At 40.7% G+C, this 21,912-nt stretch overlaps 1 protein-coding gene across 4 annotated transcripts; it reads right to left on the reverse strand.

Annotated features, from left to right (window-relative positions):
• Positions 1–428: 428 nt before the first annotated feature.
• Positions 429–20,536, reverse strand: mgmt (O-6-methylguanine-DNA methyltransferase). 4 transcript variants are annotated; one of them, XM_051376924.1, is made up of 5 exons: positions 20,451–20,536; positions 17,716–17,864; positions 8,786–8,946; positions 4,180–4,319; positions 429–1,234 (listed from the first exon to the last, which is right to left on the reverse strand). In XM_051376924.1, exons 1-5 carry the CDS (start codon positions 20,454–20,456, stop codon positions 1,106–1,108), a joined length of 585 nt encoding a protein of 194 aa, XP_051232884.1. In that variant the 5' UTR covers positions 20,457–20,536; the 3' UTR covers positions 429–1,105. The 4 variants fall into 4 exon arrangements, with proteins under 4 accessions (XP_051232884.1, XP_051232892.1, XP_051232907.1 ...); XM_051376932.1 differs by having other exon boundaries at positions 17,716–17,861; positions 20,451–20,518; XM_051376947.1 differs by lacking the exon at positions 20,451–20,536 and adding an exon at positions 20,185–20,439 and having other exon boundaries at positions 17,716–17,861.
• Between the last annotated feature and the right edge of the window lie 1,376 nt (positions 20,537–21,912).

Consider the following 21,912-nt stretch of genomic DNA (forward strand, 5'->3'; position numbering starts at 1 on the left):
GTTACAACAGATCACCGTGAGGAAATGTGGAAAATAAAAGTACACAACATATTCAATTAAAGTAACTGATTTTTCTAAACAGACACCACCACTGCTGCCCTCTACATATAGTCTTTTTAAAGAAAGAATAATTCATCCCAAAGGGATTAAACAGAGTTGTGATGAAAATAAAATAACATATAAACATTTAAGTCACAGATAAAATGTGCAGGATGAATTCAAGGTTGAAACGTTGTTTTCTGTTTCCCGTTCTGTACTGCCCTCTAATGGAAAACACCACTCAGAAATAAAAAAAGGAGCTCTGACATACAGAGAGCTGCAGCGAGGAGAAAAGACATACAGCATAATTAATTATGAGCTGAACTGAGTGAACACTATGTGAAATCAATTTTAAAATTAAACACAATTAGAATGATGAAAAGGCAGGATTTGTCATTTTGAGATGTATTTATTTAAACTTGTCTAATGTAACAAAAGTACAGTATATAATGCATAAGACATCTCCACTCTAGGTGGATTATAAGGCGAGAGCAAACAATGAGATCTAAATGAAGACAAAACAAATGCTTCACTACAAAGCTTTGTAGCAGTAAAATTCAGAGCCTTTATCACTGGATGTTGAACAAAGCATTCACTTGGCAGGAAATTAAAAAACCAACGAGAGGTACAAAGACTAATTCTGCTTAGGAAAAAAAAACAACAACAACAACAACAATGCAAGAGACATATTTTTAAGGGAATAATAATTCTTTAGAAAAACCATTCCAGCACTATCTGGCAAACGCAGCGGAGACCCACGGGAGCATATGTTTGTAATTCCTACTGTTCTCGGTTTAAGTTATTTTTGTACATTCTAATTCTGCAACAACTCTGTATCACATTAACTATGCAGCAACTCTATTCTTAGATTAAAAAAAGGAGTATAAACTGAATATCTACAAGTACCTCCAGTTGTTCCACAGTGTGTGCCAAGCACGCTAAACTTTATGGCCCTGTTTTGTGTCCTTAAAAAAAAATACTGGCCTTGTGTGTGTGTGTGTGTGTGTGTGTGTGTGTGTGTGTGTGTGCGCACACTGAATGAAGGACAGTTGGCCTCTGTCATGCTTTAGCCTTCCCCTCTCTGCCTCTCATGGGTGAGCAGCCATTGTTTGAGATGGTCGCCCTTGCCGCTCATGTACGGCCCACTCTGTCCACTGCTAGAAATGACTCGGTGGCAGGGGATGAGGAGAGGAACCTGGCACACAGACAGGCAGAGAGAGAGAGAGAGAGAGAGAGAGAGAGAGAGAGAGAGAGAGAGAAAATTCAACTTGGAGGAAATAAACGTTTTGCAAATATTATGCAAGAACATTTTTACATGCAAATGGAGACGCTTTAAAAAAAATGTCTTTAAATGATTTACCAATTTATAAATTCAGGAAGGAGGTTGCAAAAGTTTTTAAATATACAGTCCACGAAGGATGAGTACTGTTACAAAACTACGATCTGTTAGTAAAAAAAAATAATATTTGAAAAAATACAGATAGGACCTTTAGAAATTCACTGCTTTCTTATTCTCAAGTTGACATTTACTATCACAGTAACACAACAGTTGGAGGTGTTGGTAGTAGATATGTATTATGTATTAAAGAATCTCTGATTTACCGCATAAACGGTTTGACTTAAAAGTAACCAACGTGCAGAAAATATGAATCTGCACTTTCTTTTTATTTTTTGCCTTTTTTTATGTTCATGCACTGCATGAAAACAAAGTGCCACACCAGAAGTGTCTGGTTTGATCCTGCACAAATCCACATTCAGGGTGATGGCTCAGTCTTTGGGTATAAATGTTTTTTACTCTTTAATAGTGTAAAGCAAAGAAGCAATCAAAAATTAATGGGCAAAAACACCAGCAGGATGAATATTCAATCGAGAGGGTGTCAACATTAAGATCTGATAACCCTGTGATCATTAAAAAGAGGAAGTCGGTGGAGCGTTTACTCTTGTTGCAGACGACTGCCAGGGGGGTCCCGAGTTCTTTGTAAACTAAATGGCTGGAGAAAGATTAAACAAGCAAGCCTAAAACACTTCGATCATTGTGAATTCAGAGAAGAGTGGCAATGGTTGGAGTGAATCACAGCAATTATTTCTTTTAAAATATTCTTAATGTTGCCCTCATTTTGTTCCTGTTATTCTAAACAGAAAAAACAACACAACCGCTGCTGCATTGTGACTGTATACCTACAATTTAACCAAGTTATCCTGAGTTGATGGCTGCACCTCCAGCCTTTTATATAAAAGTTGGACATGCAGTGTGTTTCAGTTCAAATCCATCATTAAACCCGCTCCCATATCAACAGCAATAAAACTTTCCGAGCCCCAGATTAACCTTGCAGACAGAGAAATACTGCTCGAGTATTCCGATCAATACTGTTCCCCGGGTTTGGAGGGAGAGCAGGGTACCCTCAAGGCCTTCGGATCTGCCTCTTCACTTGGGGGGAAAAGAGCACTACACCAGGCTTATCAATACTCAAATCCTGGTGAAGAAGAAGTGCCACAGAGAGGCGAGGATCGATTGAGCACACTGAGCTTTTCACAGCTGAAGCCTGAGTGGAGCAGCGCTACTGACAAGTAATTGACACTGACAATCTGACTCTGGATCTGTATCAGGAGCTGAGGGCTCAGGCTCCCAGCCTCCCTGACGAAAGGAAAGAAATGTCTGTAAAACATGAGACTGAGTGGTATTATACAGCCATCCAGAAGCAATGCCATTGGCTAATGTAACATATAAAGTATATGGAGAAAGTAGTGCGTAGTTATAAAACACACAAATGTTATTTTTTATGGTTTATTTGCATTTATTCTGTGTTTGAAATTACTTTTTTTTATTTTAAATGACTTTCCTTCCGACTTTAATAACAAAAACAACGTCAGAGGAAAAGCACAGTACTAAGATGAGATATTTCTCGGCACATATGAGCCAGAACATCTCACTGGCTGCATTTCTGTACAAGAAGTGTTCTCTGCCTCACAGAGCACACCGGTGGTGCCCACAGCACTACATGGGCAGAGCTAAACGGGCTTTGATCAAAGGGTTTGATCAAAAGAAGACACACCACTTGCCCTCTAGCCCTCCATTTTGTACACAGTGGATTCATGGGCAAAACGATGCGGGCCAGGTTTCTTACAAGAATCGGAGATTTGCAGGGAACATCTACAGTAAAGACTTGAGAGAACAGGAACAAAAGGTGTGGGCTTAAAATTGTGCTGTAGGTAGACTTCTACTTCTGAGCCATTCTCAGAGGGAGGCGTTTATTTTGCACATATTCGAACACACCTACGGTTTAGATTACATATCCTGCATCAGGAAGATTTGTTTTTAATTATTTTATTGGAAAACTCTGGTGGAGCTTCCTTTAAGAAAAGGAAAACACAACAAATGGTCTGAAAATCATTCTATATATTATCACTTTTTTTGTTGTTTCAGTGTTTTGTGATTATTTGATCATAATTTACCCACAGTTTATCTGTATTTCTATCTATCTAACATTTATATGCAATTACAGCATAAAATACTGATGCAAAACCTTTAAATCTATTTCCAATTCGTGTGTGGTTAATTCAAGTTACATTTAAGAATATTTAATTAGAGCCACAACCAATGATTATTTTCATTATGGATTAATCTGACCATTATTTTCTCGATTCATCAATTAGTCTATTTTTTAAAAAATCTGCAAATAATGAAAACTATTCATCACAGTTTCCAAGGTGACGATTTTATATATTTTTTACAATCAACAGTCCAAAAGATAATCTGTTTGCAGGGATATAAAATCCTCATATTTTAGAAGCTTTAACTTAAAAATGATTAGAGTTTTAGCTTTAAGAAGTCACTCAAATAATTAACAGATTATCAAAATAGTTACCGAATACATTTTCTCTGGAATTGATTCATCGATTAATCATTGCAGGTCTATATTTAATACTGTAAGTGATATCATGGAGTCTCCAGTTCCCTATTTACTGCCCTTATAAAATCACTTATGAACTTCTGACAACAGGCAGCTTTTACTGTCTGCACACAAAATGCAGGTTCAGGTGCAGCAGTCATTCAAATCAAATAAAAACAATTACTTTCCCTATCTGGCTAAATAAAGTAAGTAAGGGAGAAGCCTGTCAATCAGTGTCAGCCACACTCACCGGGTTCCTCCTCATGGCCCCTCCCACAGCCCGCACCGCTCTGGGGTTTCCCGCCATCTCAGCGAGGCGTTTGTACGAGACCGTCTCTCCAAACTTCACATCCCTCAGAAGTACCTGCAGCACGCGGCTGGTGAACGCGTCTTCGCAAAACAAAGCAGAGGACAGAGAGGAAGAGCGAGAGACAGAAAGAGAGAACCGAGGAAAGAGAGAGTTCCTCATTTAATCAATCAAACTCAGACAGCTGACTGAGAGGCAACAAGACAACAGTTTAGCACAATGTAGCTCCTACTCCTTGAAATAAACTGGTGTTTTGAATTTAAATCAAAAGTTTGACACAGCACAACATTTTGATCCACTTAATAGTTTTTCATAAGGTCCAACCACGTGTTCGAGGTCCACTTCTTCTTCAAAAGGGCTCTGCACGGCTCCCTCTCTCTCCTTTACAAGACTCATTAAAACAACTAAATACATAGAAGTCCCCCAATTTGACCTTAGAACTAGTATCAACATGCTACAGAAGCAGATGTGAGAAAATTATTTCTATGGCAGAAAAATCTAGGTTATGCTTTGAAAGGTCACAGCTAAAATTAAAAAAGTTCGCTCCTTCATTTAAAAGGATTAAGAGAGGCCAAAAAGACTGCAAATCTGCTCCAGATTTTTAATAATAATAATTTGAATGTTGCATACCATTTGTGGCAGTGGGATGACTTTGAGGTTAATCAGACCAATTTGTCCTTTTAATTGCTTTCTATTCAGAGTAGATTCATTATATCATCTTCACTTAAATGGCGGAATTCTTCAAATCATCCGCAGCTTAACCGACCACATTAACGGCTTTGATTTCATTAGCACTTTAGCAGTAGCATTATCTTTTTTTTCTGGATTACCAGGCAGTGACTGAGAGGCATGTTTGTCTAGCTCTGATTGGTAAAGAAAAAGAGGGAAAAGTGTTTGAAGCATCTCGAAAACCTTAAGACATTGACGCACTGAGGTTTTGTAGCGAGCGAACAACACTTTTTTTTTTGCACAGAGTACAAGATGGGGAACAATGGTCTCGTTATCAAGAGGGGGTGACATTCTTCTAGTATATACATGTACTCAGTCATGAAAATTCAATTAGTGATCTCCCATTCTCTCTCATTTATATGGTCTAAGAGAGCACATGACAAGTGATCTATGAGAAATCCCTCTAAATTGGCATTGTGTGAAAACATGTCACACCCCTGTCTCTCTTCTACAGAGTGAACATCCTTTGCTCCCCAGGCTCCCTCGCTACCTTATAGTCACTCTCCGCTACACAAAGCCACGCGAACAAGGCAATTTGCCTAAACTGGGGGGAATAAGTGTAAAACCTAAAGGGGATATATTTGATTGATGCGCACCCATGTGAGTTCTTTGTCTTGAACAAGGCCCGTAGGTACTGTTTAATAATTTTTCAGGTAATAATCACGCTGTCAACGAGATGACGGGCTCTTACGCAGACAGACTTAATGTTATGAGGAGATAAGATACACCCCTGAAATTTCTTTTATGCATTATTCTCCCTCATAAAGCTCGGATTTGGCCACATGATGTGCGTGGTACATATTGATATCGCTTTGTCACTGGTGGGTAGATGACAACTTGCCCAGACTATGGCTATGACAAATCCCCACTGATGCAAACGTTATTGACAAACAACCAAAGTCATGCCAGCAGACGCTGCTGAGCGCTTTCGCCTACGAGCAGACCGAGCAAGCTACAGGGCTGTTTACACCTTTAATAAATCCCGAGCAGCTGTTTCTCCTGGAAGATTTCACATCTCCAACAGTTCTGGACAAAAACAAGTGTCTGCGCTTTTATCTGCCACTGCAGAGGTTAAAGAACTTTGCCCTCATCAGTGTTAGTGACAGAGACTTCATGCGGGTCACTCGAGGTGACCAGCCAATGATTTGGAGAGCAGTCCCCTAGCCCCATACTTCATAAAGAGCCTAATACGGTGTGTCTGGGGTCAGGACCCTCTTTAGATCGGGGTGCAGTGATGTCAATTGTTTAAATAAAAGTTGAGAGGAACCACTTACATGTTTACAGACATCCCATAATTATGTCACAGGTCATTACCTACCATGAGGCCAGGTGATAGGGCCACTGTGGAGGCAGAGACTGATTGATCCAGGGTAAAATTGAACCAATCTAGTGATTATGAAGATATTGACATGTATGATTGATTTGCTCATAATTTTATATATGAGAGCAATTTTGAAAAAAAAAAAACAATAAACTGAATTCCATTAGCCCAGATAATGATAGATTTGGGGGAGATGACTTCCAGCTGACAGTCACCTCATACATGCCTGTGACAATAAAAAGACAATAGTGGAAATGCAGCTACCTCATTATCCTTTGTGTCTAATGGGAGGGAAGACTTTGACTCCCAGTCAAAGTGTCTCTTGAGTCTTGAGGGATCCATACTTTTGAAGGCTGACGGGGTGCTGATGATTCTCTGATTATTCGATATTCTGAAAACGTTCATTTCCCTAATTCCTCTCCACATCACAGGGGTGAGTCCTGGTGAGTGTCTCATCTCGCCCTGCGCTGTGCACAGGGGGAGGTTCAGGCTCCTGCAGGAACACAGTCATTTGGGCTTTGAAGAGCGCCCTTCCCCCCCTTTGCCTGGCCCCCCTCCCCGCATATTCCCTGTGCCGCTTACCGAGACTAAGATCCTCTCGTCTGTTACATATGGATGTATAATTAATGAGATAAGAATATGCATCGTTTTAAGAACTCATGATGGTGTCTATGTTTTTCTGAGGGGGGCGAAGGCAAGTGCACGTGCACACACACATACACACACACACCCACACACACACACGCACAAGCTCCCCGAGCAGGACACACGCACGCACTCGCCATTCCTCTACCTCTGACGACCAAACTTGCGTGTGATGTTGCGCATGACAATCAGTCAGACAGTATAGAAAACCGCACCTCGTGTCTCCTTTCATGTCACCTCTGTTGCTCAGGTATGTCGTGACAGCTAATATGAAAAGTGGCTTGTTTTGTCAGAAATGTGTAAATAAACATGGCAACACTTCAAGTGAAGGTCACAACTCAATATTACATGACAAGTGCAGCGAGAGCGCTGTCGCGTTCAGGTTCTCCCACAAGATAACTGAGCAAACAAAAGTTGCTTGTCACAGATTGTAATGACCTGATTAAACTTGTATTTTTTTTCCCAGGCAGGCGCCGGCTGCATGACTAGATTGAGTAGGAATTTGTACAGCAGTAAGGTAAAAACTAATCCTTAATATTTGTGAATCAACAAGCAAAAAAAAAAAAAAAAAAGAAAACCTTCTATTTTCCTCCCTCAAAAGACAAATACTCTTGATGCTCACATTTAACATTTTTATACTGGCATGGCCTGTGGTTCTGACTACTGAGAGCAATCCAAGCCTAAACCCTGTATTTACTGAGCCCCAAAACAACAGGCGAGGGAGAGAGGTGGAACACAGCACAATCACCTATTCAGATCAGGTACTAATGAAGAATTCCATCTATCCTGAAATTTAATTAAAACCCCAAAGACTTCAGATGAGATGCGATTTGAAAGAGCCTGGGGCTGGTACACAAGCACTTGGTGGCGAAGGGAATCACACTGAAAGTTGATATCGTAATTGGTCCTGATGTATTTCTGCATTGCCTTTGCGGGAGCGTGGGACTCATAGCTGTATACAGGGTCTCAATGGAGTACCTGCTCATTGAAAATGCCATCACTCAAGCACTGCAGATCTGCATGAAATTAGAGAGCGACTAAGGCCTGATTGCAGGGGAAGAGAGGCACAATTGTTAAATGCATATATTAGAGTTATTTTTTTTTTCTCTGTGTAGGTGTGCTTCTGGGTCTAAATGAGCGCTTCTGCAAAATCTTTAAGTTAAAATGCAATGAGCGTCTCAGTGTGACAAAGAAATAGCCGGTAATTGTTTTGAAAATGGCACGAGTGCGATAAGTTTATGATTTCAAAAATAAGTTGTCAGGCTGCGAGCATTGTTTGTTTCCACCAAACAAAAACGCCAGGGATAATTAATTCCTCATTTTTATCCTCGGTGCCCTCAATCATTCACTCTGCAGCCATAACTACCAGATGAAAGGACGCTAATTGTCCGTTTTTTGGGGGTGCTTTCGTTTTACTCGCCCTAGGTGACTGGTCAAGCCAACAATAAGCTCATTCAAACTTTACCACCATTCACATGTTGTCATTGAAAAAAAAAAGCTTCCTGTCTGAAAATGTCAAGAGTGGAATTCGATCAGTTTCAAAGAATGTGCCAAGAATCATGGAAAAGCTTGCCAAGACTAACACGCGTGGTAAGAGCTGCCACAGATTACTGAACCAAGTTACAGCTCTGTGTTCTGTTCTCTCTCCTTTGCTCACCCACTCACTCGCTTTTCCTCTGCTCTGTCTCTCTCGCTCGCTCTCCCACTCTCTCTCTCTCTCTCTCTCTCCCTCTCTCAGCCATAAAATACTTCATTATAACACAGTGAGCCAGTGAGTGTAAGTGATGTAACTGACAATTAAGAGTGAAAGCCTGATCCCAGTCATGGCTCTGCAAATATTTATCCATGACAGACCTCCTTGCAGGGCGGGGTGGTGAAAGGCAGGGAGCGGGAGACTCCCAGCGGTCTGCGGCTCACTGAAGTACGCCTGGAGCCATTCAATGCAGCGCTGCATCTCGGGGCTCGTTTCTGCCGGGCTATCGTTGACCACACAGCTCAGGGGGGCCTCGCCACTCCTGTGAGGGATATAAGGCAGGATGGGGAGTTGAGGTGGGGATCAGAGGAGCAATCATAATACCCCATTCTTGGTTGAACAGTGCTAAAATATGTCACAAGAGTGTAATAACACGCCACGGGTGATACAGATGCAAGATGACATAATTTGCCGAGTGAAACTAAAGTTGTTCAATCAAGACGTGTTTAAAATCTAAAGCTGTGCATTTTATGTCACTGGGCTGCAATGAATATCAGAGCTGCGAAAGACAGAAAGACGCTCAGGAAAACATAAAGACATTAATCTGGACATTTTGTTACACTAAATATATATTTATATGAAGTGCAGGATGATAGAGTATGAAAGAAAACATTGTCGGGTCATAAGGAACGGCGCTAACAGTTCACTTCAAACTACTTTAAGGAAGCAGAACCAGTTTCTCCAAAAGGAAAAAAAAACAAAAAAAGAGTTTTCCAAAAGTCTTGCAGCTGTTACGGGAAAAAGTTAAGAGCACAGCGTTAACAACAGTTTCAACTCTGCTTGGGTCTAGTTTATAGTTCATGACAAGAATAAATGGATTTTTTGGCCAGAGCAGTGCTGGCCGGCAAAGCACTGCACTTGGACGTGCATCTTAGCATGAGTAGATGCTTGGAGGAATTTGCCGATGGTTGAGTTGGCATCACTTAACAGCTGAATTTCTCTCCGCTGCTGACCACCCCCCAGGTCAATGCAAGCAGACTGACCCATATTTGACACTTAAAGACCCTACTGGGAAGGTCCTCTCTTAGCATGTGCATTACTGCAAAGTGGACCTCAAGCTGTGTTGTGGATCTGAAGCCGGCCGCCAATTCCATTAACTGGTGTACAGGACTTATAAATAAATAATATCACCATTTAAGTGCCCCTTTTTCAAAATTGGCTTATCCTGTATGGTATTAATAATAGACATTTACTTTGTTAAACACACAGACCGTCTCTCTCCTGCCTGCCGTAACAACACGGCCCTAAAGTGTTTTTACACTTCTGCAGGTCACAGTTTGAGCAACGTTTTATATTGGACACGTGAAGCTGAGGTTTACTGGAGTGTTATGACTGAGCAGGTCAGTTTTCAGGGAACCGCTCTGCCTGCTAGTTTGTGGCTGTGTGATGAAAATCTCCTGGGTGCCGTTTAACAGTGGGTGTAAATACAGTAAAATGTGTAAATACTCTCATTTCTAAATAAACCACACAGCAGTTTATAGTTGAGTGGTGAAAACTCGGAAACCCACCGGCAGGTCCTGTGCTGAGACCCGCTCAAACAATGGCCATGGCTCATGGCAATCTCTGTCGGCATGGGTGAGTGCCCAGCCAGCCCCTACTTGTCATTGTCTCTCCTTTCTATCCCTCCCCTCTCTCCCTTCTCCCCCCCCCCCAGCTCTCCCTCCTCATTTCCCCCTCTCTATTTCTCTATCCTCCCACTCCAGCCCTTTTGGCTCCCCACCACCTACACCCCCAGACACACACCCACCATCCCCCCACCTCTCTTTCTCTCGGCAAAGGATCTTCAGGCCACTGTTCCCTCTCTACCCCCCCCCCACCACCACCTCCTCTACCCCTCCACAGCCCCTCTTTCTCTCTGAGAGGATGTTCCAGCCGCTGCACACTGACAGCTCGGGGATATTGTGTGTGGAAATGTTCCTGTTGGACCCGCAGGCCCTTACAATCTACTGGACAAAGGCTAGAGCACCTTTGCTTAAGGCTTGGCACCTTTGACCTCCAGCTCACACTTCAGACTTGTCACCGTGGCTAATTTTTCTCTCCCCTCAGCCCTCCGTTATGGATGCGCCGGCTCTAAAGGTGTTTTGAGTGATACAACATTGACAGTAGTAAAAGTTAATGCAATGCAGTACATGTTATGGCCGGTAAACAACACCAAAATAAATAAATAAAAGTGGAACAACATCAGTCGAGCTGAAGTCTGTCACCTCTAGGTGCAATAGGGGATTGTTTTTAAAGAGCATGTGGGCAGTGGAGATGTAGCTGCGCTGGCAACATTTCCAGTCGCTTCAATGAATCACAAATCAAGCAGCATCATGATCTTTGCAGAGCCCAGACTGGCACATTAGATACTCTGCCCTTCAAATGAGAGATTAGAGATGTGTAATAAATGTTGGACTAATTACAAAGAAACTCTCAAAGGAGGAGCAATCTTTATATTGTCTTAAAGTAACTGCCATCCCCTGTATAAAAAGAAGAATTATAATTAGTAGTGATTATAAACAGTATTTCAATAAATGTGTTTAACAAGGGTGTTTGAGTTTGAATAAACAATTCAAAATTTGGTTAAAGCAAAATTGTCATTTATCTTTTGACAAGTTAAAATCCTATTTTTTTTTTCAACGTTCTTCAGGCGTTTACTATTTCATCACAGGTAAGGAAATAAGAAACTAATTCCAAACTAGCCAGGATCTGCTGCACTAAAAAGAATATTTCCCTTGATAGAAGATTGTGATTTGAGAAAATTTCTAATATTGTGCTCCTGTCACAATCAATTTCCAATTACCATAAATCATTGCTGCGTAAAGTGGGAGTCATTTGGAGTTCTACCTATTTTCCAACTCTAATATAAAGAATGAATTGAGCATTTATATAATGTTGGAGGTTATTTCATTCATCCTGGAAGAACCAATCAAAAAAGACAAAGGAAAAAAAAGAGAAAAAAAAGCTGACATTAAATTTGTCAATTTCCTTTGGCATATTCCGTATCTCTAGTTGCACAAGACTTCAAGTAAGACTTTTTCTATCAGCTGCAGACGTAAGAATGAAACAGGTTAACCACAGGATCTAATTGAAAGGAATCTGGCGAAGGGTGTAATGGTATATTGCACAAAAAGGGGAAAAACTCAGAACTCATGCCTCCATCCTGTGAAGCGTGATGGCGCTCATCCTGACTCGATCGGCTGTCACTTTTGACACAGCCTGCCAGAGTTCTCCTTCACCGATCATGGGTAACATGGCGGGTCAGAGGATGAAATAGAAAAGGCCAAGAGCAGTCCAATATTTTCCTCAGCCTTATAGCTTCAGATACTTAACTCAGAGACGTCAAAGACTCAAGAGAGCATGAAAAAAGCCTAAAATGACTGTCTAAAAAGGGAAAAAAATACAGCATGTCTCTATGAATGTCAAGATCCTGATGGTCTCCGAGCCAAAGGCTGTGATACAATTGTAAGCCACTTGCTCAATGCAGCTCGTTCAACCATTTGAAGATCATTCAGATGCGTATCTAGCTACTGCAGCACTAAAGTCGAGTGCTTTCGGAGTGGTAAGCTGTAAGGAATGCTTCCTATTCTGTTCCGGGGCGTACGTTTTGTGCTCCGCTGTTTCAAAATAAAAACAACTCGGCCGGATAAACTGCTCTCTAGATATCCAACAACTCTTATTAGCGAATGTCCACCAAAGAGGCCGCAACACTCAATCCAATACATAAAGGTGGTGGTAAAATACTGCAGAGTAGGCAACAAAGCACACAACAATTAGGTCTTCTCCCAACTGGCTAGCCACAGGAGTCAGTGAAGGCATGTATTACCAGAGCCTTAACTCTTACTCCATTATGTAGTGTATCCACACCCCGACGCAGCAATGTTTATCTACAACAGACTACTGAGCAGTTTCAAATAGTGTTTTTAGCCTCTATTCTCAAGTGCCACAGTAAGAGATTCCAATTACCCGAATGGTAAGGAGCCAGTGAGGGAGGCATAAAGTACATTAGGGATCCCCTGTAACTGCAGGGACCTTTTAGAGCCTCAACTGAAGAGGGCCGAGAGACTGGGGGGACAGTGACCCTGCATGGATAGCCTCTGTCAAAATTTGACCACGTCAAGCTCAAAGGCATTATGGGAATCCAGTGTCACCAAGTCCTAATTACTGTCTGTGTTCAGAGCAAATTACTGCCTTGTTCCTCTGATTAGCGAGGAGGCTAATCTTCACCTGTGTACGCCAGCACTGCTGAGGGCCCTTGAGTGTTAGCGCTTCGTCTTCTGTAATTTATTTTTAAATCAGTGCCCGCTCCCAGGAGTTTTGAGTGTTTTGTTGTGAACCGCTTACCATGATCCCCACCACCGCCCCCTCACCCCTAAATCCTTGACTAAATCCTTGTTTGGTGCCGCAGGAAGATAAGCAAGAACAACACTTGGGCATAATTGACTCGTACTCCTCTCCAAGATGTCAGAGCGGAATCATCTCTCTGCATATTGCCTTAGTATGTCACACACTGTACACTTCTGCATGTTGCAGATATAGAATCCAATCAAGTTCTAAAACAAACTAGCACAACCCTCGTGCCGGAAAAACTTCCCGGTCGACAGCAGGGGAAAAACAGAGGGAAAAAAAAAGAAAACTGCAGGAGCTGCTTTTAGCTGCATCTCTACAGTGAAGGGTAACTCTCGCTCGGCTCCTGTCCTCACCCTGGAGGTTCTGCTTTAGAAACCACAACATTTGCAGATTTTCATCTGAGTGAATGTCAGTGTCTCGTCTGTGTGGGGCGGTTTACAGGTAGTGTGTTACACAGGTGTTGGTTTACACAGGAAATGGCACATGCAGCCTGATTGGGACGGTCCCGAGAGATGGAGACATAAACATAGAGCACAGATGGGTCCAAGGGCCAGTGGGAGCAGCACCTTAATGAATACGCAGCTGAGTACTACACTTCACAACATGCAAAACAATATTCTAAGGCCGCAGTAAAAAATAGAACAAAAATCATCTGAATATCATTACACAATGAATTATTCATACCATTTCTAAAGGGACTACGTCAAAAAGTCTCCCACCCCTGCTTTATTGATGATTTAATTCAATATCTCAGCAGATCACTGTTTGTATGACAAAGCATTTTAAATACAAATGTAAGCAGTTTATTTAGCACACAATTGTGTCTATATACCAAGCAAAAAAATTATTCTAATTGATTAAAATTATGTGTTAGTGTAAATATAAAAGACGCAGACTGGGAAAGACAAAGAAAGGGAGACGGAGAGGAAGAGAGAGAAATTACAGTTATTATAGGAAAAAAGCAAGTTGTTGATATGGTTCCCGGTGTGTGAGCACATCGTGTAAACAGGCCCCCAAACAGGGAACACATTTACCATACTGCTATTCAGTGTGAACCAGGACATTGATTCACAACACTACATGAGTGTGAGAAAAACGATAAATGCATCACCTCAGATATTTCACACTAGCGTTGGTAGTGTGTAAAAGCTGTTGTGACAGCTTGGGTATTAGGGCTAGATAGATGGAAAATGTCTGGCTGCTTATGAATGCCAATGTGACTGGGGTGACGGGTTTGACACAAAAACACTCCACCTCAGAACAATTAGGCTGTTCTCAGGCCTCATCCAGTGTTGTCAGTGATAATGGAAAGCTGTGAGGATAACTGGTGATAAATAGACTTTAACACCCTCCTCCTTAAGACCAATGCAGTCCTGCAGTCCTCTCATATGCTTAACTAATCATGACCATGGCCGGCAAATTCATACAAAAGACTAATTACTGTTGTACTTCACTTCAGTCTCAAAGGCCTCTTATATAAGGACTTGGGGGTTCTCTTGCCTCTTTTCTCCTCTTGATGGGTATTTTTTTTACAAGTAGGCCTCATGCTAGACAAAAGCGTTTAAAAATTGGTGATTGCTTTCATCCGCTTTAATTACATTCAGAAATGGCATTTCTGCCACATAATACACCCCTATTGTTTCAGAATTATCTGGCTTGGGGAGTAAAATCTACAATATTTGACGATGCTCCCGAGCTAAATCGCCTCTTGAAATTGAAATATGCTGCCGAAATACAAAATAAAAAGCCAGCCTTTGCTGCTGATATACTGGAAGCTCCTTGGCTTTCTGCAGAATGCTATTATTATGCATATCCAGGTAGAAAGTTAATTAACCCAAAGCTTAAGCTAATTATGGTAGCAGAATGCTATCAACCAAACGCTTTCAGTCAGACAGCTGTCCAGAATTTCATTTGCTAATCATTTGTCTTTTGCCGGAGCATATGGTACATTTCCCCACTATCACAGCAACAACAAACAGATGAAAATCATTAACTAAAAACAATGTGCAATGTGAAAAATCAGACACAGATTTATAAGGCTTTGTGTCAGAGAAAAAAGGCGGATTTATGGCCTGGGAAATATAATGATAATTTTGGGTTTTAGCCACTTAGGATTTTAGGCAGATCACGTGACCCAAGTGTGCTGGGAATTCAGATGCACAAATATATTGTTTATATCTATATGCAAATGAGACAGAATGTTTATCCGTGTAAAATTAATTACAATTTTCTATAGGAGCATATGCAAAGAGCTTGTTCTTAACCATTTTTAGCTTCTAGCATATTTTGTGCCTGTTTTTTCCAACACAATATTTTTATGTTGTTAAAAGTAGAAATCCCTCAGCTCGGAATTAAATCAATTATTTTCCAAGAAATGCTTCATGCATTATTTTTTTTTTCTTTTCATAAAAACACATCATACCGGCTGTTAAAGGGTGATTGATATCAGCATTGCCTTGCGACATTATCAGGCAATAAAGGCTACTCAGGTTCTAATGCAACATGTCATACACAGGCTCCTGTAGTACATTTCTATTGAGGACCTCACAAGCTAAATTGCTTTTTTCCTGCTCCCCCACATCTCAGCCAGCTTGACAGACAAATTGATCAAAGCATTGTAAAATAATATGCTCACAAAATGTCTCGGGGCAGGAGTCCAGCCCTTTTTTCATTTTTCACCCTAATAAAAAAGTACTCTATGATTTCCTCTGTATTATGTGTCTGTGCTCTGTGTGAAAGAGGCAAGAAGCATCATATTTCAGATAATAGTAATCTCCTGTAAACAAAATGCGTATCATTTTTCTGTGAACGCTGAGGCCATGCTAAAAACTAAAGGGGGGAAAAGCTGGTTAACAGGGAGGCTGGTGCGTAGGGCCCCAACAGGGGTTGTTGAGATGTAATGAATTTGTTCATCTGATGGTGCCTTCAGGGCTGTCGTTAGACTGGCAGAGGAGGTTGATTTTAGGAAATGTTCCTAAGATCAGTTAGGAAGCAAAAGGGGCTTGAGACGTTTCTATTAGAAAGAGCTGACGGTCATGGTGTGTAAGCAATACTTCAAGGGCGTTTATGTAGCTATAATGGCATTTATCAATAACTATCTATCAATGCCATGAATGCTTGTGTTGCTGCTCCAGCTGTTCAACACCAACCAATAGTGAATTCTAAAAAAAAAACATAGAAAGCACGCACAGTGATATAAGCCTTCAAAGCTTTGACTTGCTCAAAAATATCTACTATAGGTCTCCCTTTATGTTATGCATGGACGTCATCTATTTCCCTTATCCAAAATATGCTCTTAGAGATCATTTATCACACTGACTTCCTAAGCCTGTGCCACACCACATCCAAAGCTGGAAAGAGCCTTGTTTAGTATGTCATAAATAAATCAGTGGAAATGGATGATTTGAACTATTACTGCTACAGGCAGGCTTTTGTGAGATCTACATGTAAAGCCGGTTGCAAAGATAAGCTCATATTTTGTCACTTTATCTCGCCTCCCTTAATGCCTGTTTACATTGTGTTACTCCATATATCTGAGGTGGCTCTAGTTCCCCTGTCCTATGACAATAACACCGTATTCAACTGGTCGTGATAAAATCTAAACATTTTCTTTAATGATTTCTTGCTCACACCTTTGAGAACATACAGACTGCGATGTGATCGAAGTTTCACTTATGACCGACGTAGCAAATGATATTAAACTGAGAAATGATCTAGTGATGCGAATCATTAAATTCATTTGCATATTCCTACTGAACCTGAACACACAAATTAAACCCTGTTCACAAGGAGACGCAGAAAGGTGCTTGCGCATGGTTACAGGACATCTTCCATAATCAAAATTCCATATTATTAATTTTCGCACTTCAACTCATTAACAACAAGTGGAATGTTTTTACTGCTTGATGAATTTTAGGAAATAGCAGACAGTCGGGAAGGAAACACATGTTGAGGTATAATATACAAGGTCATTAATGGGTTTCCATAAATTAGAATTAGAACATACATTTTCAAAAGGATAGCTTCCTATCCGGGTGCATTTGAAAATGGTTTAATTTCCCAAACCATTCAAGTTTATCAAATGTGAATCCGCAATACATGGATATTTAATTTCAATCTAATCAAAACTAATCTGATATGTAGGATGTGGACCTGTAAAAATAACGAATAAGTACTTATTAACGCTGAGTTTAATCAGTTTCAGTCGCTTCAGTAAGACTGTCAGCATTCTAACAATTTTGAGGGATGGGCAGGGCACGAAATGCAATCACATATTACATTTCTGAGTGTCGGTTGACACTCGGAACTACTGCATACAACTTGGAGGAAACATAAATAAACAGGAGCGAGCAGTCCATGCTCCCCATGGCCTTTGCTGACCCTACAGACATCAGCTCTAATCAACTCCCCTGTGGGTAATAAACAAGTTATTTTTCTGAAATTTCAAATATACTGCAGGAAGAATCACAACCACATGCCATCAGAAATCTAATTTCAAGCCCAACTGTATTCTAGTGCCCCTCATATTTCTAGTGCCTGCTCATATTTGCCCAACTTTCTCCAGGATATTTCTTGTGGGATCTACAAAAATGCCCTGCTTCCAATGAGGAATGGTGGCACTCCATCACAGGAGTGGATTCTGTCTGCCTGTAAATTTCACACCTTTGTTTATCACGTCACCATCCCGGCTGTTGTACAGTACCTTTCAGCAGGTGCGACATCCATTAGGATCTGGATGGTGTGCACACCATTCTCACATCCACTGACTTGGATCGTCCCCAGGGGGCTCAGCAATGAGATGGTCTTCTGAGTGCACTGGCTCTCCCTCTGCTTCTTCATCTTGCTGCCCTGCTAAGGAAGCACAAATTACACTCTGTTCATTGATATATTCATGTGGCAACTTTGACAATTTCCCACACATATTTGCATTGAATGATCTATTGAAAACCTAGCGGGCCACCAACGGATGATGACTTACATATTTGAACACCTAGCCTCCAAACAATGTCATGATGTGACTTGATCCCCACATTACTATCCAATATTTCTTTTGTGCATGGAAAAGAATACGCCTATCTAACCAATAAATCGCCCATTTTTTCCCCTCTTTCTGTTCTATATATCACATAAATGAGAAAAACAATGCAGTCTGTTCCCTTGTCTGGTGGGGGATTCCCAAGATAGCTCGACATTATTTTCAATCCGTCATTTTTGGTTGATGGTCGGGATGTTTTTCTAGCATTAAATTTGTTCCTTAGGGTGCAACTCCGATGGGATTCTGGTTTCCAGCCCTTAACAACAGCAAAAACGTGCAGCTTTTCTGACGACTGAGATGGATACTGGCAATAACCAGACAGCAGTTCCTTTTTTATTTTTACTTTGAGGGAAGGAGAGATGATTGACTATGTTATATGTGAGTTTTTGAGAGATGGGGGTTATAATAAATAAAGGTCACATTGATTGTAAGAGTTTCAACTAAGGAAACCTTTCCTTCCTGGAACCTTGATCTGAAAAGTGTCGAAAGGGTACAAACACAATATTTCTCAGTCTTCTTTCATTTTTAATAGTACATGTACATTTTAACTCATACGAATCTATAATTGTGACATATAAAAAGCTGCAGCTAATAACTATTTTCATTATAGATTTTTCTGCTGATTATTTTCTCAAAGAATTAACTATTTGTTTAGTCTAAGAAATGCCAGAAAAATGTCTACATGTTGTTTTGTCCGACCATATCAGCCCAGAAACCAAAGATATTTATTTTACAAAGATATTAAATAAAGTAGCATTTTCTCAAATTTAAGGAGCTGTAAACAAAGAATTACAAAAATGACTCGAGCAAATAGCTGATTTTCAAAACAGTAGTTATTCTCTAATCGCTGCAGCTTTAGTATATCAACAGACTTGGCACTTATTGATGCAGTATTTCCTCTGCAATATTGACATTTCAAGTCTAAAAATATTTGTATTAATTAGTAGGTTATCAACCAGACAAAGACTTCAGAAAGGAAATTCAAAATGTACTTTAAACTTCTAACACTCACTTAGATGCAGTGTCGACCCTCAATAAAGCGACAAAAAAACAAACTAGAGCTAAAAATGTTAATCAATTAATTGCAACCTACAAATATCCTGATAATCAATTAATCCGTTTATTTATTTTTTCTAGGAAAACTACAAAACATTTTCTAGTTCCAGCTTCTCAGATGTGATGATTTGCTGCTTTTCTTTGTCTTACGTGATAGCAAACTGAATTTTGAGGGGCTTTGGAGTATTGGCCAGACATTAAAAAAATAAATTTAAAGATGTCACCTTACTACTTTAGAGCAGTATCATGAAACCACTCAACTATTTTCTGACATTTTATATATCAGTGAATAATTATAATAATAACTAGGTCCAACCCTAAAACAAATTGGTAAATAAAAAGGCTCAACTGCTCAGCTCAGCCTGTACTTTTAATTTAACAATGGATACATTTATTTTTAGATTAAACAAAGGTTAGGTGATAAAAAAAAAGTAGTCATGCATTTACAGAATTTCATTTAGACTTTATGTTGCCCCCCCATCTTCTCACACACACACACACACCACCAACACCACCACATCTGTCATGGTATGCGATCACAAATGCGTCTGCTTCAACTTTCTTGTTTCTACTCTTGCAGCTCTCACTGTATTCATCGGGGGTTTGCCTGAACTGACAATAAAGGCGAGAAATTTCTGAGCCAAACAATGGTACAGTGCACTTTGGATAAGCGCTGAACACACTGCCTGCCATTTAGCAAGCTGGTAATAGACTCATAGATAGAATAATGGACTTTGGCAATAATGGCCTTGGCTAATAGTCTACACTGATTAAAAATAATGCTATCATGTTTGTTTTGTGCCGTTTTCGGTGCAGCAGACTAGTCCAACTGACTACTTGAATGTTTGGGTGTTTACCCAGCTCTTCACGGTGAGAAACAACAAACAATAAGCAGCTTGTGTTGTTAAAAATCACTGGCAGCGTCCTCAAGCTCGTCAATCATTTGACTCGTTTCTCATTAGACTAGTTCCCGGTCAAACCTGCGTGATTAATCGAGTAGAAAGCGTACTGTGACTGCGCAGGTGTGGAAATGCAACATGTGTCCTTGTTGTGTAATTTTAGATTGAAGGAAATTCCTACCGAACCGTAGACGAAGATTGCCGCAACTCTATGGGTGTATAGGTGTCTTAAAACTAGCTGAAACACACATTTAATAATAAGTGCGCACTTAAAATGTCGAAAAGAAAAGCAGGGGTTCGTTACTGAGGGCCAACGCTAACTTCCTCTAAAGATAGCCCTCGGTAGCAGAAGACACGGATCATTGCTGCACTGCGGATTATGTCAGGCCTTGTTAGAGTAAGTTTAACGCCATAAATGAGTCCTGTAATTTACAGTGAAGACATTACAGTCATAGGACGTCTGTGCGATGTCCGCTTCTCCTCCTCCTGCAAAAACAAATGTGAAAGACAGTCTCTTCCTGTTTCCTTCAGACTGCGTGGTCGGGCCGGCCAATCACAAGAGGGCAAAGTCCGCTCTCGCTCTGTGATTGGCAGGTATAAAGTCCCCGCTCCTCCCCCTGCCAGGGACAGACACAGAAGGCTTGTCTAATAGGTCTCAAGTTGGGATTTGGGGTCCTTCAGGGGGTCCCCAGTACACCGAAGACTAGTAATGGTAGTGATTTAGATATTTGATTTGCTTGATATTTTTACAGCAGGAAAAAATATGATAATGCACATTTTGAGCATTAATTTCAAACACTGTTATCTTTCCACTTATAGCTGAGACATTTATCCAAATCTTTATCTCCAGTGACAGCTTCGCAGTGAGGTCTTCAGGGTCCCAGGCATATTGTTTGTGGATAAAAACACCTATGTGACTCCAGCAACCAATGACATCTTATGTATTACCAACTAATAAAGTCAGCATGTTGTTATGAACAACATGAGGCAGAGCACAATCCTTTTATTAGGGTTTTATGCTGTTTAAAGGGGAGGGAGTTGCCTTATGTTGCCTGGAGCAGTCATAGATTTAACTGAAGCATATATTTTAGTCATTATGACCAAGTGTGTGGCATTAGTCATGTATTGTTTAAAAGTGTCTGTTGTCCTCTGCAGCTTTATTTTTATTTCTGTGGTGCCTTCAGCTCTCTGCATGCCTCCGTTTGGAATGTGTAGGCCGGCGTGGGCCTGTGGCCCACACCCCATCTCAGCGGTGAGGGTGGGAGCGGGGGAGAAAACGCCACCCCTGCAGAGACCATTTTGAAATCTGTGAGGATTTCCGTGCCATCTGGACCCGCTGCCAGTCTGCCCCAGATAGTAAGGGTTGGCAACGGTACCCGACGGTGCAATATGGCTCTCTCTTTAATGAACTACTAACTGTCCCCCGTTTTAATTGATGTGACATTTGAGCCATTTATCTCTGACATTTCAATGAAGGATGATTCTCAGCCTTGCCATTTACTTTTTTGTGCTATTTTCTAAGAGTCATTTGCATTTTTCTGCTCTAAACCTGCTTTTTGTCTCTCATTAGCTAATTAGAGAGCAACATGCACAATTAATAAAAATGAACATAACCTAGTTTGATATAGGCTTGATGAGGGATAATCAGAAAATCACTGTTTTCTTAATATTCATCAAAAATGATGTGAAGGGCTACCTGTGGTAAAAGGTGACTTCGATAAAGCCTTGTAACCTTTACCCACATACCAACATGTAGCCTACAGTGTGGGACAACTTATGTTCGCAGCATGGGGAGAATCAAGCTCAATTAATCAGCATATGATTGCAGTAAGCAGCCCCCTCTGCTGGATCTTCTGAGCCATACTGTTTGAAATCATTTTAATGCTGCATTCAGTGGCCAGACAATTAT

This window comes from Dicentrarchus labrax, unplaced genomic scaffold (assembly GCF_905237075.1).
Source record: "Dicentrarchus labrax unplaced genomic scaffold, dlabrax2021, whole genome shotgun sequence".
NCBI lineage: Eukaryota > Metazoa > Chordata > Actinopteri > Moronidae > Dicentrarchus > Dicentrarchus labrax.

Excerpts from the sequence above, each read along its gene's own strand:
- mgmt (XM_051376924.1), bottom strand. Across the intron at positions 8,947-17,715 it reads GATGTCGCACCTGCTGAAAG|GAGTGGCGAGGCCCCCCTGA; the intron begins GTACTGTACAAC and ends TATCCCTCACAG. Across the intron at positions 4,320-8,785 it reads CCACCCCGCCCTGCAAGGAG|ACGCGTTCACCAGCCGCGTG; the intron begins GTCTGTCATGGA and ends TGTTTTGCGAAG.